The sequence below is a fragment of the Anopheles cruzii genome, chromosome 2 (assembly GCF_943734635.1).
Source record: "Anopheles cruzii chromosome 2, idAnoCruzAS_RS32_06, whole genome shotgun sequence".
Lineage (NCBI taxonomy): Eukaryota > Metazoa > Arthropoda > Insecta > Diptera > Culicidae > Anopheles > Anopheles cruzii.
In genome coordinates this window covers 21,043-36,797 of record NC_069144.1, presented here as the reverse complement: position 1 = coordinate 36,797, position 15,755 = coordinate 21,043, and the positions used below count along the sequence as shown (strand labels likewise).

General features: G+C 39.9%; 1 protein-coding gene across 1 annotated transcript; it reads left to right on the top strand.

Moving 5' to 3' along the window:
• The first annotated feature begins 11,340 nt into the window (after positions 1 to 11,340).
• Positions 11,341 to 13,033, top strand: LOC128269236 (uncharacterized). Its single transcript, XM_053006639.1, has 3 exons — positions 11,341 to 11,925; positions 11,983 to 12,615; positions 12,689 to 13,033. The coding sequence occupies exons 1-3, from the start codon at positions 11,341 to 11,343 to the stop codon at positions 13,031 to 13,033; spliced, it is 1,563 nt and encodes a 520-aa protein (XP_052862599.1).
• Positions 13,034 to 15,755: the final 2,722 nt, after the last annotated feature.

The following is a 15,755-nucleotide window of genomic DNA, read 5'->3' as shown; positions in this document are numbered from 1 at the left end:
ATTAAGATAGAGCAAAAACGTGTCTAATCGATTGTGGTTCTGGTGTTGGTGTGAATACGTATACGGTGAAACGATCCACCTAGGAGCTAAGGAGATCCACGTGAGATCGATTTTAATGGTCTAGCATTAAGGTTCGTAGGAGGCTTTCCAACTGCCTCTCATGTGCGTACATACAAATATGTATAGAGGATAGGGACGAAAAATAATCTGACTATGCGGCTTTTATTTGCCTGATGAATTGACCAGAAAATCGTTTGGAGGGATTAATTGATTTCTTATTTGTGATTAGCCAACCATATTCACCGCTCTTTCCATGACGAATTACCAGGGTGTGGGTTTGGCGCAACTCACGATTCATTGAATTGTGTCAACGTACGATACGTTAACTTTAATGAAGGCAGTCAACATAAGATCGAACAAAATCTCTTCATCGTCTGACATTGAAGGTTGTCTGGAGGATTTGTGTTCTTGGTGCACATAAACCAGATCGCGCGATAAGCCAAGGAATCGTTTGATCGTTGATCACGAAGGTGTAAAATTAAATCTAATAATGTAAATTAAATCGAAGATGTAAATTTTGTTTAAAGTTCGGGTCGTGAGCCATAGTTCCAACTACAGTCGGTTTTCGTCATCACAACAGTTCACCGAGAGTCACTGAAGCGGCTCAGTGACCTCGTCTAATGCCTGCTCAGGTCATGCCACCGCCTTCAAGTATTGTGGCGGTGTTAATACCAGTACCTTGTTAATACTAAGCATCTTATAATGATAGGAACACGGGAGGCGATGCGAGCGCGAGCAGCTTTCACATATTTGACGGCAGTTAACGCGTGTAAACCCCATAGTTCTAACGATGGACAAAGCCCAGCAGGTTAACTGAAGGATGACTTTAGGAAATATTTCGAAAGCCTAGCAACAGTGTTTGGCCATCACAATCGATATTTCAGCAGGGGACGACCAATCTCTCTCGTACTGGAATGCTGGACTGGAAACAGAGAATTATAAATAAACGATAGCACAGCGTGTGTGCTACCTTTGCATTAAAGGCTCTAGATCAACTGACTGATGAATCCACTAATTGGCAGTAATTGCTTCAAACACAGCATGTCCGCTACTCGGATGGAGTGGGTCCGAAACCGTATCGAGTGTTGGCCGTCTTGTAATTAAAATCTATTGCTGGATTTATAAATACAGGTTTTAGGAAGTTGAATGAAACAATTTTTTTTGTGTTTCTATCTCCGACGAGTCTCACGAAATTTCTCGACTGTGAAAACCTAAAGCGCACTAGCAGCTAAACTAGCAGCGAAAAACTAACATTAGGGTTTGGTAAATTTGGTGACTTATTGGACTCCTATTGGATTGGACTTATTGGAAATTGAAAAAAAGTATTTAGTATAGCAACGGCTATAAATGAGTTGTAAACAATACAAAAACAAAATTGCTTTAAAACTTTTGCCTGAACTGAGTTGAATTTATTTTCACTTCCTATTTTCTGGTTCGATTCAAATAATTGAGGCCGAATATTTGCCCATAATTTTTAGAGTGAAGCGATCAGGCAGCTTAAACCAATTCCATTACAGGCTAAAGAGTTACACATAAAGGTGAACTTTCGTCCACCGATTTTGTTTGGAACCACTGTTCATTACTTGTAACAGTCTTAAAAGGATCCTGCTGAAGAATCCCGAATAGTGAGAAAGAATGCTGAACAAACATATCCGGAAAGGAAAACAACTGATAATAACCTGTGGCCACCGGGCCACTTCCGCCAACGTTACTCCGGTTGAAGATGTCTATGTATCAGCAGGCAATGTGCAAACAATTACTTTCGAATTTAATTTCACGACAAATATCTTTTCACTGAAGCGTTTCACGGCAGCTGTCAAAGCAGTGAAGTACGGAAGCTGATTCTGAGATTGTGCTGAGAGCACAATGAACATGCGCAGGTTGATGTTTGATTGTTTGTTTAGGAACGGAAAGAGGTGAGTATTAATAAGCTCTGGACCTCCGGCATGATACGGGTGAAGAAAGACAAATCGGCCTGGTTAGGGAAGACGGAAGACGGTTCTCGACTGCTCTTCAGTCCACTGATATATGTTTGCTTTATCCGTTTTGACTGCTTACCTGGACCCACTTTCCGGTACATGGTATGTCCTTTCCTTGTTTGATTTGGTTTGTTTTTGCCAGCAAAAATCTTCTCGAATTCAATGACAAACAGAAAAAAAGAAAGAAACTAGCAAAATTGTTTATTCTTCGCTCTCTTTGAGTGAGGCTTGCTCGGTCCAGGTCTTGGGTTGGGGTCAGTGGAAACATACCTCTATTATTTGCCACATTCTAAGCAAAAGCCAGGGTAGGAATAATTTGTTAATGTCGATACAAACAACGCAACTGGTTCTTCAGTTGAGCTTGCGATTTGGGTTTAACTTAGCTTCTCTATCGAGTTCATACAAGATTCATAGTACGATTGCAAATGGAAATTTACTAAGATGATGTAAGGTTTAGATAAGATAAGATAAGATATGATTTTAAATGTAAGGATACTCTTATTATGAAAAATAAGCAAGGGGTGAAAGATAATCATTTTATAGTCTAACTGTTTTGACCAAACGCCACACAGTCTTCGATATGGAAGCGAAATCCAATTTTGCTTAACAGTTTCACGCAAGTTAAAAGAAACAACAACAAATCAGTACATTATTTTTTTAATTTTTTTTGTTACATGTATCATGTTAAGGATAACTTTGAAGCCTAAAGGTGTTTCACGGAAACCTTGCATCCTTTAGTCTCTTCTAGATCCTCTGGAGTTTCTCTCGGTGCGTGTTCAAATAAAATCGGATTAATTAGCTACCGGGGCGCACCGATCAGGGCATTCAAGCAGCGTTTCATTGGACCGGAACTAATGGAATTTCTATTGATACCGGTAAACGTCAATCCAACTATCCGCCTTGAGCCCCTTTCATGTATTAAACAAATAATCCTTTCCGGTTTAAAATTAAAATGCTACACATAACCGTTGTCAAGAAGGCTGACACTTTGGCTTAAGGCCTCGACAAAGCTGGTTGCTCAATGCTCGAAGAATTCCGACATAGCAAAACTATGGCAGGAATAGTGACTTTGAAAAGAGACTTCATTAGGACCATTTCGATATGCTTTTTCGAAACTGTTGCCACAACCTTAATACAAAAATAAAGCGCTTAATTAAGGCCGCTGAAGTAAAAGAACAACAAAATTGAGTTAAAATTACTGGAAACCGATCGTAAAGTAGCATTGGTTTTACGATCTTCCGGATGAAACAGGTGAAGGACTGTTGCCAGAAAAGTGTTTTGTTTCACTTTTAGTTTCACAGAACCGTGGTGTTGTTTCATAGTATTCGATTATTCACCATCGCACGCAGCTGCTAGACCCACCAGAGATGTTAAAATACATGATGACACATCACACATCAAAACATATAATTTTCAACAATTTTACACCTTTCTTCGTTTTACCGTCCATTCTTTCAGAAAAGGTTTATGGATCAAACCACCTAACCTTCAAAAGCATACGAAATGATGCCTGATATGCTAACGCAGGTGTGATATCGGGATCCTGGCTTTTTGGGTCTTGTTTCGAACTTCGATCATTCAATCTCCCCACTGTCTGCCTGGTCATTCCCTGTTAATTTAGATGATGCACACTTCATTGTAAGGCTCCGCTTAGATCAGATCGTTTGGAAGTTCTACTTTTACAACAATCTAGAAAGGTGAATGATCAGGCAAACTAACCTTTTGTTTCGGGATTTCTATTTTCTACGTTTACCGCGGACGCAAGGTGCTGAAGTTATGATGCCCTTAACGTAAGTGTAGCTTTTAGGTCTAATTATGTTTTTGGCCGGGAATCGAACCGTGGCCTGATCATTAATCAAATCCAGTAATAAGATTAAAGATAAAATTGCAACACAATAATGATTGGCTTACTGAAACTATCTGTCGGGCCGTTCATTTTTCAGTTTACGCGCAAATCATTTATCTTGGAGAATTTCTGCCGTATTTTTTACGGTAAGGCATTTTGAAAGAATCCTTCGATCCTTAGTAATTGCAACCGCCTACTAGATATGTATGCTAGAGATGAGGTATTATGAAGCATTCGTGTTGCAGCAATTTTTAAATAAGCAATAATTTTCTGTAGATAATATTCGTTCACTTTCATAAAACAATGGAGTTCGTCTACGTATAGTGCAAACAAAGTAAAATATTACGAATGCACCAGAAAAAAAGATGATCTTATATTGGGAAAGCAACCTAAAACTAGTTTCTTTCCCATTTCCAATGTTTCCATTTCAAACAACTCGAGAGTTAAGAGTTGTCTTTTATGGAAATCACGTTCACGTTTCCTTGGAAACAGAGAAGCCAGCGACTGAACGAAATTTTCATTATCTCTCAATTAACAACGTTTGACACTTTCCTCGTTTAGTATTCATAGGATTTCGTGTTGCACATTTTGGTTGTTCCATCTATGGTGCTACAGTCGAAGCAGAATGCAGAGTCAGCAACGTGGTTTAGAGAGTATAATTGTTAACATATGTTCCTGATCCTCCATTCCACCAACAAAAAGGAGTCTCCGATGTACCAGTAAAGACGGATTCGACATCCGAACTCACCCGAGAAAGCTTCAGGTTACACACCTTCATGAATAATTTGTGTCTGTCCCGACTCGCTCCCAGAAGAAATTCTGTTCCGTTCCCGTTTTTTACCCATAAAACGGAGAAAGGATTAACCCAATGTGGGACAGAACAGTTGAAACGAAGGAAAATTTGTTGCAGACAAGCCAAGATAAACAAGAGCGCCAGTTTAATGGGACAATGCTGGCAAGCGAAGTAGAAAAAGCACACCCAAGCACAGGCAGAAAGGTTTCATTCAAATTCATGTAAACACGACGCCGAAACCATCGACATTAGATTTTAATTGGATGCCCACCCTGTATCGCGCGTTTGTACCATCACACGGCTTAATTTATTTTTCCTCGTCCTTTGAATTATTTATGAACCACGAGGTCGTCCTGCAGTTATAGCTAAACTGAGAAGAAACCTTGAAAATAAAACCCAAAACAGAAAAAGAAAACGCTCACACCCTGCTGCCAAACGTTCACAGTGTTTTTTTTACCGAGAAGGATCCCATACAAGCCAGAAAAACCCAAAAAGTTGCTGGAGAGAAAGATGGGGCTACCATTTGTCCATGAATCCTTTTTCACCCAAGATACGGATCGCCTTGCGCTGCACACAAGGTCCAAGAGCAGTGCCGCTTCGCATTATCCTGCCTTCTTGTAGTGGGGATCATTTTCAGGGTAAATTTAATCCCTACGTTTGGTATCAAATTTTCACTTCGTACCGCGTCACAGTAGAGGCAAAAGCCCAGTGCGTCTCGGGCTTGATACACGGGTATAGGTATAAATTTTTAAATTTTGAAGCCTTCCAGTTATCCGCCTATTCGCCTTCCATCCAGCAAACTACCGATGCTGAAGAAAGGCTTGCTACCTGCTCGGAGAACGGATTGTACTGTTAGCAGAATTTCGTCAGGGATGAGCCTACGGTTAGCCTTTCGTGAAGAACCAACTTATCCACGGAAAACGCCTCAAACACTTGTTGTGTACATTTCTTCGAAGCGAAGGGCAACCATATAGTCAGGTACCGTTTAAACACCAACAAAGTGGCGATCGACGAGAATATAAACATTCTTGATCGGTTTTGAGGGATAGCGATTTCGGGTGCTATTTTCTGCGTTTTTTCGGAACATTTTTTCAGTCTGCTAATTCGTTCCATAGGTTGTTAACTTTCATCAAGAAACACCTGTGTTTTAGAACATTTTTTTAGATTCCAGTAATTACTGGTTCATACTTTTTAAAAGCATCATAAACTAATCATACCGCGAATTATTTATTACACTGCGCTTGGGTATGAGACATATGAGGTTTATCTTTTAGAAATTAGACAAATTATGTTTTTCTTATCGTTTTCTAGTTCGAATTTAAAAGAATGAAGCGTCATTGAAACAAACGGAACACATTTTATCTTTTCTTGGCCACGACGCATGTTACAGAAGTATGTCACAATGGGACAGTTTAGCTTAAATATCTGCAGTATCAGATGACGTATAATATTTTCTGCTGTGGTATTTTATCTTCATTCGCAACTCCAACTCCAGTGTTTGTGTTTTTCGAAAACCCTCTCGATGGTTGAATTACGTTCTCCAATCAATTATTTCGATCAGCCCCATTAAAAGAACAGTCGGTAACACTCGTCATGGTTACGCAGCTGGCCTGTGTTCGATTGCCGAAACTGGCGTATCAGATGTGTTTGTGTGGGGCCAACAACTGCACCCGTAAAAATACAACGTTACAGTAATTACCATTTTTTTCTATTGCAAGCCAAGACCTCTCGATGGTTGCAATAGTCGGATAAGTAGCAGAATCACTTATCATGACAGAGGGCCAAAGAAAAAAAATCAATTATTTTATTTATACCTTATGTTCCAAGCACTCGGTAGCACTTCGAATTATACAAAAGCTTCTTCGTTTTCGTTTTGATGGGCTTTCCTTTATTCTACTTTTTTATTTACCTATATTTTGAAACGCAAAAACCGGAATTCTTCAAAATTTGCGCTGAGGCAGATACCATTATTCTTAGTTTTATATCACAACTACTATCTACGCATGGTTTTAAAAATTTCATGGCTAAATTGAACTTATTATTTGATGCCATTTCATGTTACCTGTTTCTCTTTCAAACGAGTGTTGTTTTGCGCATCAATAATAGTTTTTAAATCGGGTTTTCTTCAGAAGTATTGACGCGTATAGCGATTGAGGCCTTCATCGTGGTCTGCAAGGTCCTACTATGTGATCGATCATTTTCGATAGACAGCCGTTGTTGACGTGCTCGTTAGACAAAATGTTCCGTTTAATAAGGAAAGAACGGTGCTTCCACATCACGAAGATATCGTGACCATGTTTCAGTAGATAGGGATACGGAAATAGTAATAACATATGTCTCTTGAAAACAATAACGCACGACAACGTCAGAAAGCAAAAAATATGTTGTGGTGGATATGACACCAGCTTGACGTTGTCGTTCAATAGATATCTTTACTTTTCCGTCACAAGCAGGGGGCATACTGCAAGAGCTTGCAAAAGATATCATCATCTTGCCATAGTCTCCGGGCTATGCGGAGACAGTTGGTATTTTCTGCACAAGTGCCAACCCGGTACAATCTGTTTCTAATTGTATTAAAACTTGTAGTATAACTTGCTGTTCCTGACCTCAACGTCGTTGGTTGGTGTGATGTTTCATCCTCTTTGACGGAGAAAGGATGATGGGAGAAAGAGGATTTAATGGACGCCAATATGCGATAAATCTACCGGATGTCGGTCATCCAACAGCTCCGTAATGTCTTGTTTAGCCGCTTTCCAGAAGTAAAGCGCTGTTACCAGCTACATATCCTTTGCGGCATTCCAGAAAATCTGATACATGCATTCGTTGCTGGACAAAGTTGGTAGAGCGAAACTTAGGGGGTATTTTCAATTAAAATGACTTTCGCTGCCGGATGTTGTTGGCAAATATGAATAGATATCAGGACCACAAGAACGTGATCTGTCGTTTACGTCATGAGAGATGATACAATGTAATAGTTTCCTTGGCTGGATTGATATGATCTTAATTCAATCAATGAGGATGATATGAGATTATTCATGAGAAACTGTGCGTGATATGAAACAATTACATCAATATACTATCTAAAAAATTGGAATCCGAATGAACTGTAATAACAAAGTTCAAAATTCAAGTTATTCAACAAATTCAAAGTTCAAGTTCAAGTTAATGATTAGGATGTTCACGGCAGTAGAAACAGAAACCGATAGGACAAATCTTAGAAACACAATGATGGAAATAGATTATTTCAACGAAATAACTAAGGAAACGAATTAATTTATCTCTTTCGAGTGTTTATGATGTTTTTGTTTAACAAAATGAAAACTGAGTCTGTTTTCAAAATATTAGGAGTAGCCTGAAGGATCACATACCGTTTGGTAATTTTTGTAGCATGTTTTCCACAGCTCTTCACAGGTTTAAAGGGTAAAATTCAATGATCTACACTATGTTATGCAATTCGCAATAGAACGCGAACCAACGCTCGATATTCGGAATATCGGACCGGAAACGCAATCATGCGTGCAACCTAATCGAATTTGAATGTACCAATGTTTGTTTAACTTGAGTTTTGTGAGTCGTTCGCCTGAAATGACAGGCTCTTCTTTGAGCCTGGAAGAAACCAACAGCGTTATAATTCTAGAATGTATTTTAAGTAACTTTTTGGGAATCTAGCAGCCTATGACTATGAAATAAAGAGACTTCACCGTGTGACTAGCTCTAACTTCCGCCAGGGAACTGAAATTGTAGATCGGTTTCCGCTCCTCTCCAATGATGAGCAGCCTTTGGCAACAATTTTATCAGTCTGTTTCACCTTTCCTGCATGCAAGTGTGTATTGTAAATAACAAACAACACATCTCCATAATGGAAGGGTCCACGGTACGTGTTGTTGTTATGCTGATTATCAAACCAGTTTTTCATCGGACTACGCTATGCTTCACACCACACCGTGTACGAGGAACCTTGGAATTATTTTGGGCATAGTACCGAAGTGTGCACTTTTAGCGTTGTGTTTCATCGTGGCTAAGCATAAACATTTCCCTAAAATCCGGTCTCTTCCGAAAAACGGATGTTTTGCTAGAAGTTTTTTTTTGCACAAACAACCCATGCAAGAATATCTGCAAACACTTTGAAATCGTGAAATTAAATAAGGACACCGTACTCTTATTGGAGAGGACCTTTTCGCTACACGCTCAACCTTGGTCGGTTAGAAGCGAAGGTCTCCTCACGTCGGCATTGCAATGGATGGGTCAGGAAATTGGCTTCAGCCAGAGCCCACCGGCTGGAAAATGAAAGTTCTCGTAACAAACCTAGGTTCGTTACCTCTTTTTTTGAATGGTGTTTTAAACGCGAACGCTGAATGTATGTGTTTAACACTGCTGCTGTTTCTGGCGGACTACGATTAGGCGGACAGTGTGTGGTTGAAAGGGTATGTACATATGGCGTACGTGCTTCCTTGAGTGTTCATAAACTGTGAAATTATCTTCCTATGTCTACTTTCTCGCAGTGCTTTCCGGAATGCTGGTAATGTCGGTGATGAAAGACCAAAAAATACCCTACGCATACCACCAACATTTGCCCCAAAAATGGGGTCTAAGCAACTGTAACCGCGTCACGCGGTTAAAGGTGCTTGAAATTCTTTTCTATGCATAGTTCCTTGTTTTTTCTCTTTCGAATCAAATTAGGTCTTTTTTTTTCTTTTGCATTTAGAGACTTTGAGTAACGAAAACTAATAATGGTACATTATGTTTGGCTTTTCTTCAACATTTGCAACATGATTCATATCACTGGAAATATTGCAAATTGTGCAAATAATAATTAACTTTAATTTCAGTAGCTCAGTACCATTGACGGATGCGTTTGATCGATTTTCGGTTCTATTTCTTCAGTAGCAATCCAAAAACGATTTAATACGTCCCCATATGTAACAGCAGTACACTTTTCGAAGTACTACCTTATGACTCTTATCTATTTTTATTAAATTTACGTTCTATGAACCACTCGTTGGACATTGTATCACATGAGGCACATGATTGAGCAAGTCCTTCTTCCCGATGGTCGAGAAGAAAATGCCTCACAAACTCCCCATCAGAAGCAGACGCACCATATGCCAGTTGCTTTGTAGGGCATCTGAAGCCGTATGGCCTAGTTCACAGTTGCGTACGTTCCCGATGGGTCCGGTAGAGAAAGAGCTTATGTCCACTTGAGAGTTTTACATATTTTTACCAGAGTGCTATCGCTTTCTGAACCCACACGAGACGCGGCCATGAGTAGTAAATAGCATTATAGCATGTGCTTTTGGTGATACCATCCGATATCAGTTATTGTTTTTCATATAGGTGTGCTGAAACCATTGTTACTACCGAAAAACCGTTCATCGCAGAGTTTCGTCCCAGTGTATTCTTCAGCTGCAGCCAGTTATTGTAGGAAGGGCTTCGTTTAATCTGGTTTTATTATATTTTTATATTTCCTCCTTCATGCTCGATTAGCTTTCCTTTCATGCCACTTATTGCTTTTCGGTAGGGCAAAGCACTTCGCTTCCACCGTCTGAACTGACGGTACTGAACTGAACTTGTGTGACGAGGTGACCGTAGATATTGTGGCATAGTGCGATATGGTCTGGAAAATATAATCCTAACTAACCCCGAACCAGTTTTACCCCAAAGCCAACCATTTTTACTGTTTGTTGGAGCACAATGTAAAGGGGCACCGTAACTGATGCTGCACTACATTGTTTTCTCTACTGATTTTAGATATCAAATGATTCATGACTGTACGAAACTGAAGTTACATGCGGGAAGAATCTCGCAGTAGGTGCGCAGTGTTGGGACGCCTAATTATCTTTAGGCATAAGATGATTTTTTAAATGAAACAACAAAACAATTATGTCCAAAAAAGAACAACCTTATATAAATGTTATTTTGGATTAGATTTAATGACAAACATGTTCAGGGTTGGAACTTGTTCTGTGGTCGTTGCGTATAAGTGGTACTTTTCATAAAAGTTCTATACAAAGTCTTACTTTTATTAAATGAATAGAGAGACACACAACGTTTTGTTGAAATATGTCAAATCATGAACCGCATATATCTTTTGTGGAAAACCGTTGTCGACAAACCTACAGAGAAGTAATCTGTATGGCAATAATGAGCATTATAGGCAAGAAGAGCGGTTTTTATTGTTTGTTGTTGAGAAACCGAATCGGTTTACGGTTGATGAACACATAAGATGATAATGAAGTCTTTGAAAGTTAGTTGCCATGGTATAAGTGGAATCAACTCACATTCTTTCACAATATTCGAATGATCGAATAGCAACATCAAGCCTTACATTCAAAAAAAGGTTCAATTAGTTTTTTGTCCTATTTTAGTCATTTGTCTTGTCACAGTTTAGTATTTGTCACAGTTTCGTGCTTTATTTTTGACGTTATGATTCACTCGGTGGCGAAATGAGAGCTCATTCTTCGCCTGCGAATGCCGATATTGTATTTCTAAGAACTTACCTATACTTAGAAGTTGAACGTGTTTCCTCAGTGTGCGACTGGCGTTTTATTATCAAACTATGGTTTGAACCGGTTTCTTTTAATCGTAGCGCGCATGATAACGCGAATGGAGTAAACTAGAAGAACGCTTCGATCCAGTGCTAATCGCAACCTGAGGTCTATAGGATGGCGAATTCAGCAAGTGAATGGAACATTGATTGTTTAGTGAATGTTTTATTAATAGTTGCATTACTATTAGTGCTGCCAGTGTTATTTATCATTCTTATGGTGCTTCAAGTGCATCGCCAAATCGTTATGGCGCTGCTTGCTCTTCGGCATGGTGCTTCATTTCGCGGACTGCTAGAAGGAACGGACGTTGTATGGGCCGTACAAGACCATAGTTCCAAGGCTATGACAAACGTACTGCTTCTGTTCGACATGTCAACGGCAGCAAACCCTAGCAATGAAATCATCCGCATATTTCGCGAAAGACTCACCAATCGACTTCACAGTAATGTTTACGAAAAGCTGTTTTGGCATCGGCGTCTACGTTGGGGTTATTACTTTTGGACCCTACGGAATGAAATCTCATTGCAAAATTACGTGCGTCAGCTAGATACTGTTCCGTTCGTTAACACGTTGTCACGAATGCAGCTTTGTCAACTGATTGGACCAATCAGCAGCCGAGAGTGCAAAGAAGGCATGTCTTGGGAGTTGCTTATCGGAACGCAGCCTGTTATCTATCAGTCGAATGAATCGCCGTTATACCCGGTGAGCTTAACTGTACTAACTAACGGATCGGACCATTAGTTCAATGTTTTCTTGAAGGTTGTTTTTAGATATCATCACTCGATTGCAGACGGAGTAGCTATCTTTCGATTATTTCATGACGACTTTTTGGACGATGCAAAGGCTGTGCACGCATGGGACCCAAAGCACGCCAATCAGGTGTTCGCTAAGCCGTCCGTGTCCTGGAATCAGCTGAAGCAGATAGCTTTTACAGGACCAAAGTTTATCATAAACGAGTTATTTTTCAAACGCGAGCGAAATCCTTTTTACGGCCAACGCCCTAGTGACAATAAGCTAACATGTTGGCTGCGAGAAGAGCCCTATCGCAAAGGCGCTCCAAATCTGATTTGCACAATCAAAAAAGCGAAACAGTTGATAGAGGGAAGCAGTTTTACAGACGTATTTTTGACGGCACTCGCCATGAGTCTTCGGACGCATTGCGCTCGCAAAATGTTGGACATCCCACCGTCCCTTACCATCGGAACGATGCGTCGCTTCGTGAAAGAATCGAAAGGTGTTCGATTGTGTAACCGCTCCTCGGCAGTATTTCAAACATTGCCCATAGGGTGTTTGCCGGTTTCTGGATCGCCGATGTCCATCCCCAGCCTAGTGGAACAAATAAGCTCCGTCGCAGCCCAGAGCGCCATCGTGCAATCTTCTACAGACCAATTGGTAATATTTCCCAACCATTGCTACAAATTTTACAAAACTACATACAATATCGGAACCTGATTCGTTTTTATAGACAACTCACTGGAGCCTTTCGTACCTGCCAATGCTACTGCCAGTCCCTATTATGCGTTTTCTGTTTACGAAAAGCAAATTCTCTATAGCTTTCTCCAACATTCCGGCTTTTCAAACGACGCCCTCTGTCGGCGGCTACGTACTGCAAGATGCTTGCTTTTGGGTTCCGAACATCGAGGGTAATCTTCTTGGGGTGACTGTTTTGACAACGGCTGGCAGGTTACAGATTGGCATGATTGCCGATCGCATTATTATTTCGAAGGAGGAAGAGCTTGACGCAATACTTCATGACGTCATCAGAGAGTTGGAAAACGTCGCCAAACTATTCGACCAAACCCGAGAGTAGCTTATTCAAAATCGATATTGCTATACTCAATTAGCCCAACTGTAAAGATCAAATCAAACGCGTTATATTAATGGGAAATGGCAGTGAGCGCATAAGCCATGAATATTAGTAGCATAACGTGAAACAAAAGAACATAACATGGACATAAAGGCTAAAAATTGGGGAACAATTAACAAATATATTTCATGAAATGTGTTACGCTTAGATAAATTTGTCTATTGCCATCTTCTTGCCTTTGATATCTCTTGCCCTCTTCTCGAGATGTCAAAAGTGTTTCCTCATTTTGCCATTCGTGATTGCTCATACTATAGGTTAATTTTATCGTTTAGTGATGAGTGTTTTGCTGCTCATTTTTGCCGCGTTATCCTTTTTATCGGTTCATTCATGTGAGTGAAAGCTGCCATTCGCTCAGCAGTTCACTGTATTCATTAGATTCCATCACTCAGAGAATAAAAACCACAGCGAAATGGTGAATTGGCTATCGATTTCCATGACATATCCCGTTTATTTCAGGAGATCGCAGAGAACAGTTTCAAACGAAAATAAAAGTACTCAGTTACTGAAGCCGAAGAAGAACATAGGCGTAAAATTGATTTACGATTCCTGCATATGCTCACATACCATGGCAGTGTCAGACGGTATTTGCCGATGGATGTACTCGCACATGCTTAACGGTTCTTCGATATAAATCCTTTTAAGCACTTAGACCAAAGAGGTTTCGGCAAAGTCTTCTAATGGCTGCTCCTATGTATAATATTTAAAGACATGTTGGGAAATTCCACTTCCTCAAATCAACAAAAAGCAAATAAATTGCAGTACATTTTATATCGTTTCCGAAATTTGCTTGTCGTCACCCGCGTAACTCAACCTACCTCGGGCGCTCGTTGAATGTGAAGACGGAAGCTTCTTTTCGTTTGGCGTGTCTAACAGTACTCCAGGCATTCAATCATTAACAGCTAAATGTGCGGGTGGTGAGCGCTTTTCGTTTACGTTGGAGTTGTTTTTATATGCCACCGGTTCTTTCTGCAGCCTCCTCCGCTGTGACATGCTAAGGTCCGTTGGGGATTGCACGGATAAGCACTTTCTGTTTCGGAGCACGCATTTTAACGTGAATCGGGCAAGACAAATCTGTCTAAAAATGACTATAGAAGATCGTGCAATTTAAGCATGGAATCGGAAAATAAACATTCCACTGCTAGCAACGAGATTAAAGATAAACAGAACAAAACTGGCTCAAGCGAGCTAGAAGATGGAAAAGAAAGGAAAAGTAGCGAAAAATTTCCCATTCCGATGAGTTGGACGAGGACGTTGTCAGCATTTTCCTTGTCACGGTTCGTTTGCAGCTACTTGAAAACTGTGCTTGGAAACGACATTCAGATATAAACGATTTCTCGGTACAGTACTTAGATTTGAGGACAGTGCTCAGTTCTAATTTAGCAGGTTCTTAAATTCTAGGCATACGTTTCAGCCTGTAGTTATGTGGCCTTCGGTAGACGGTGGGAGACATTTCATTTATTTACCCTCAACTAGAATCTTACAAAAGTATAAAACATAACTTAAAAAACATCGACAAACTGAAGGCGTGGAAACAAAAAAATCAAAGATGCTTGCCGTTTACAGTGCATAAAGTAAAGCATAAATTATATCAGTTTCGGTATTTAATAAACTGCAGTCACGAATTTTTTCCAACTACACTTAATTTCATATTTTGTAGGACGAATCAATGCTCGGATAGAATTCATCAAACAAAAACGCTGTCAACAATAGATCGGAAAATTTGAACTTTGGTCAGAAAAGAATTGTACAATAAATGTCAACTGTTTACAAATTGCAAGCAGCATACCGATAGTACGTGGAAATGAATTAAAAGGGGTATGTAGATATGAAGGATTATGATGACACGTGTTTTGAATGTTAATGAATACTGCTTTTGTTCATGGTTGATGCGTCCTTAGTGTAAAACACTTATTTTATGATTTTAAACATCCAAAGGTTATGTTTGTGCAGATAGTGGTCTAACGGTTCTGATGGCTATTAATTAAGAAAACACCTTTCTAATCGGTGAATGCTTGGAAAATTGTTGGTGGACAAATTCTGCTTTGAAATTCGTACTACGATCCATCTCTCTGCCGTTCCACTTGCTGGAAAGGGTTCCAAAAAGGTGCGAAGGAAATTGTTCAATTAAATGAAAAAGTTGAAATTGCTTTCTGTTGTGCTCGTAACCCAAGATGATAGCTATCAACGGCAACGACCGACTAACCAACACCATTGCGAATGAGCTTCCACGCGGGACTATCAATTAAATTGATGACCCACCAACATTTGGATCCTTGACCCGAAACTTTCACTTTTTCTTTTTGATGTCCCTTTCCCCGTGCGGCAGGAAACTCTTCTTCTCGAAACCGGATGTTCAACACGAAAAAAGGAACGAAACTTTGTTGCGAAGCACGGAGTATCGAATGGTTGGTTCAGTAAAATGCAAAACAAGATGAGTTTCGACGAATTAATTCACGGATCAATGGTTGCAATAAATTAGACAAACGGATGCATGAAAATGAGAGCATTCCAGTTGAGTGCGTTTCTTTCTTCGGCCCTTCATTATTTTTGGGGGTTGTTTGAGGCTAACCAGACGGCTTTATGATTTGTTACTTATTGTGCCAGCCACTGGCGCTTTCGATTCAATGAGCATTTCAGGATAAAGTAAAAGATTTGATCTTTAAAA

What these genes read in the sequence shown, in the direction of transcription:
- LOC128269236 (XM_053006639.1), top strand. Translation starts at nt 11,341, where the DNA reads ATGGCGAATTCAGCAAGTGAATGGAACATTGATTGTTTAGTGAATGTT. An exon ending in ATGAATCGCCGTTATACCCG is followed by an intron (nt 11,926 to 11,982) that starts GTGAGCTTAACT and finishes GTTTTCTTGAAG; the next exon opens with GTTGTTTTTAGATATCATCA. An exon ending in AATCTTCTACAGACCAATTG is followed by an intron (nt 12,616 to 12,688) that starts GTAATATTTCCC and finishes TCGTTTTTATAG; the next exon opens with ACAACTCACTGGAGCCTTTC.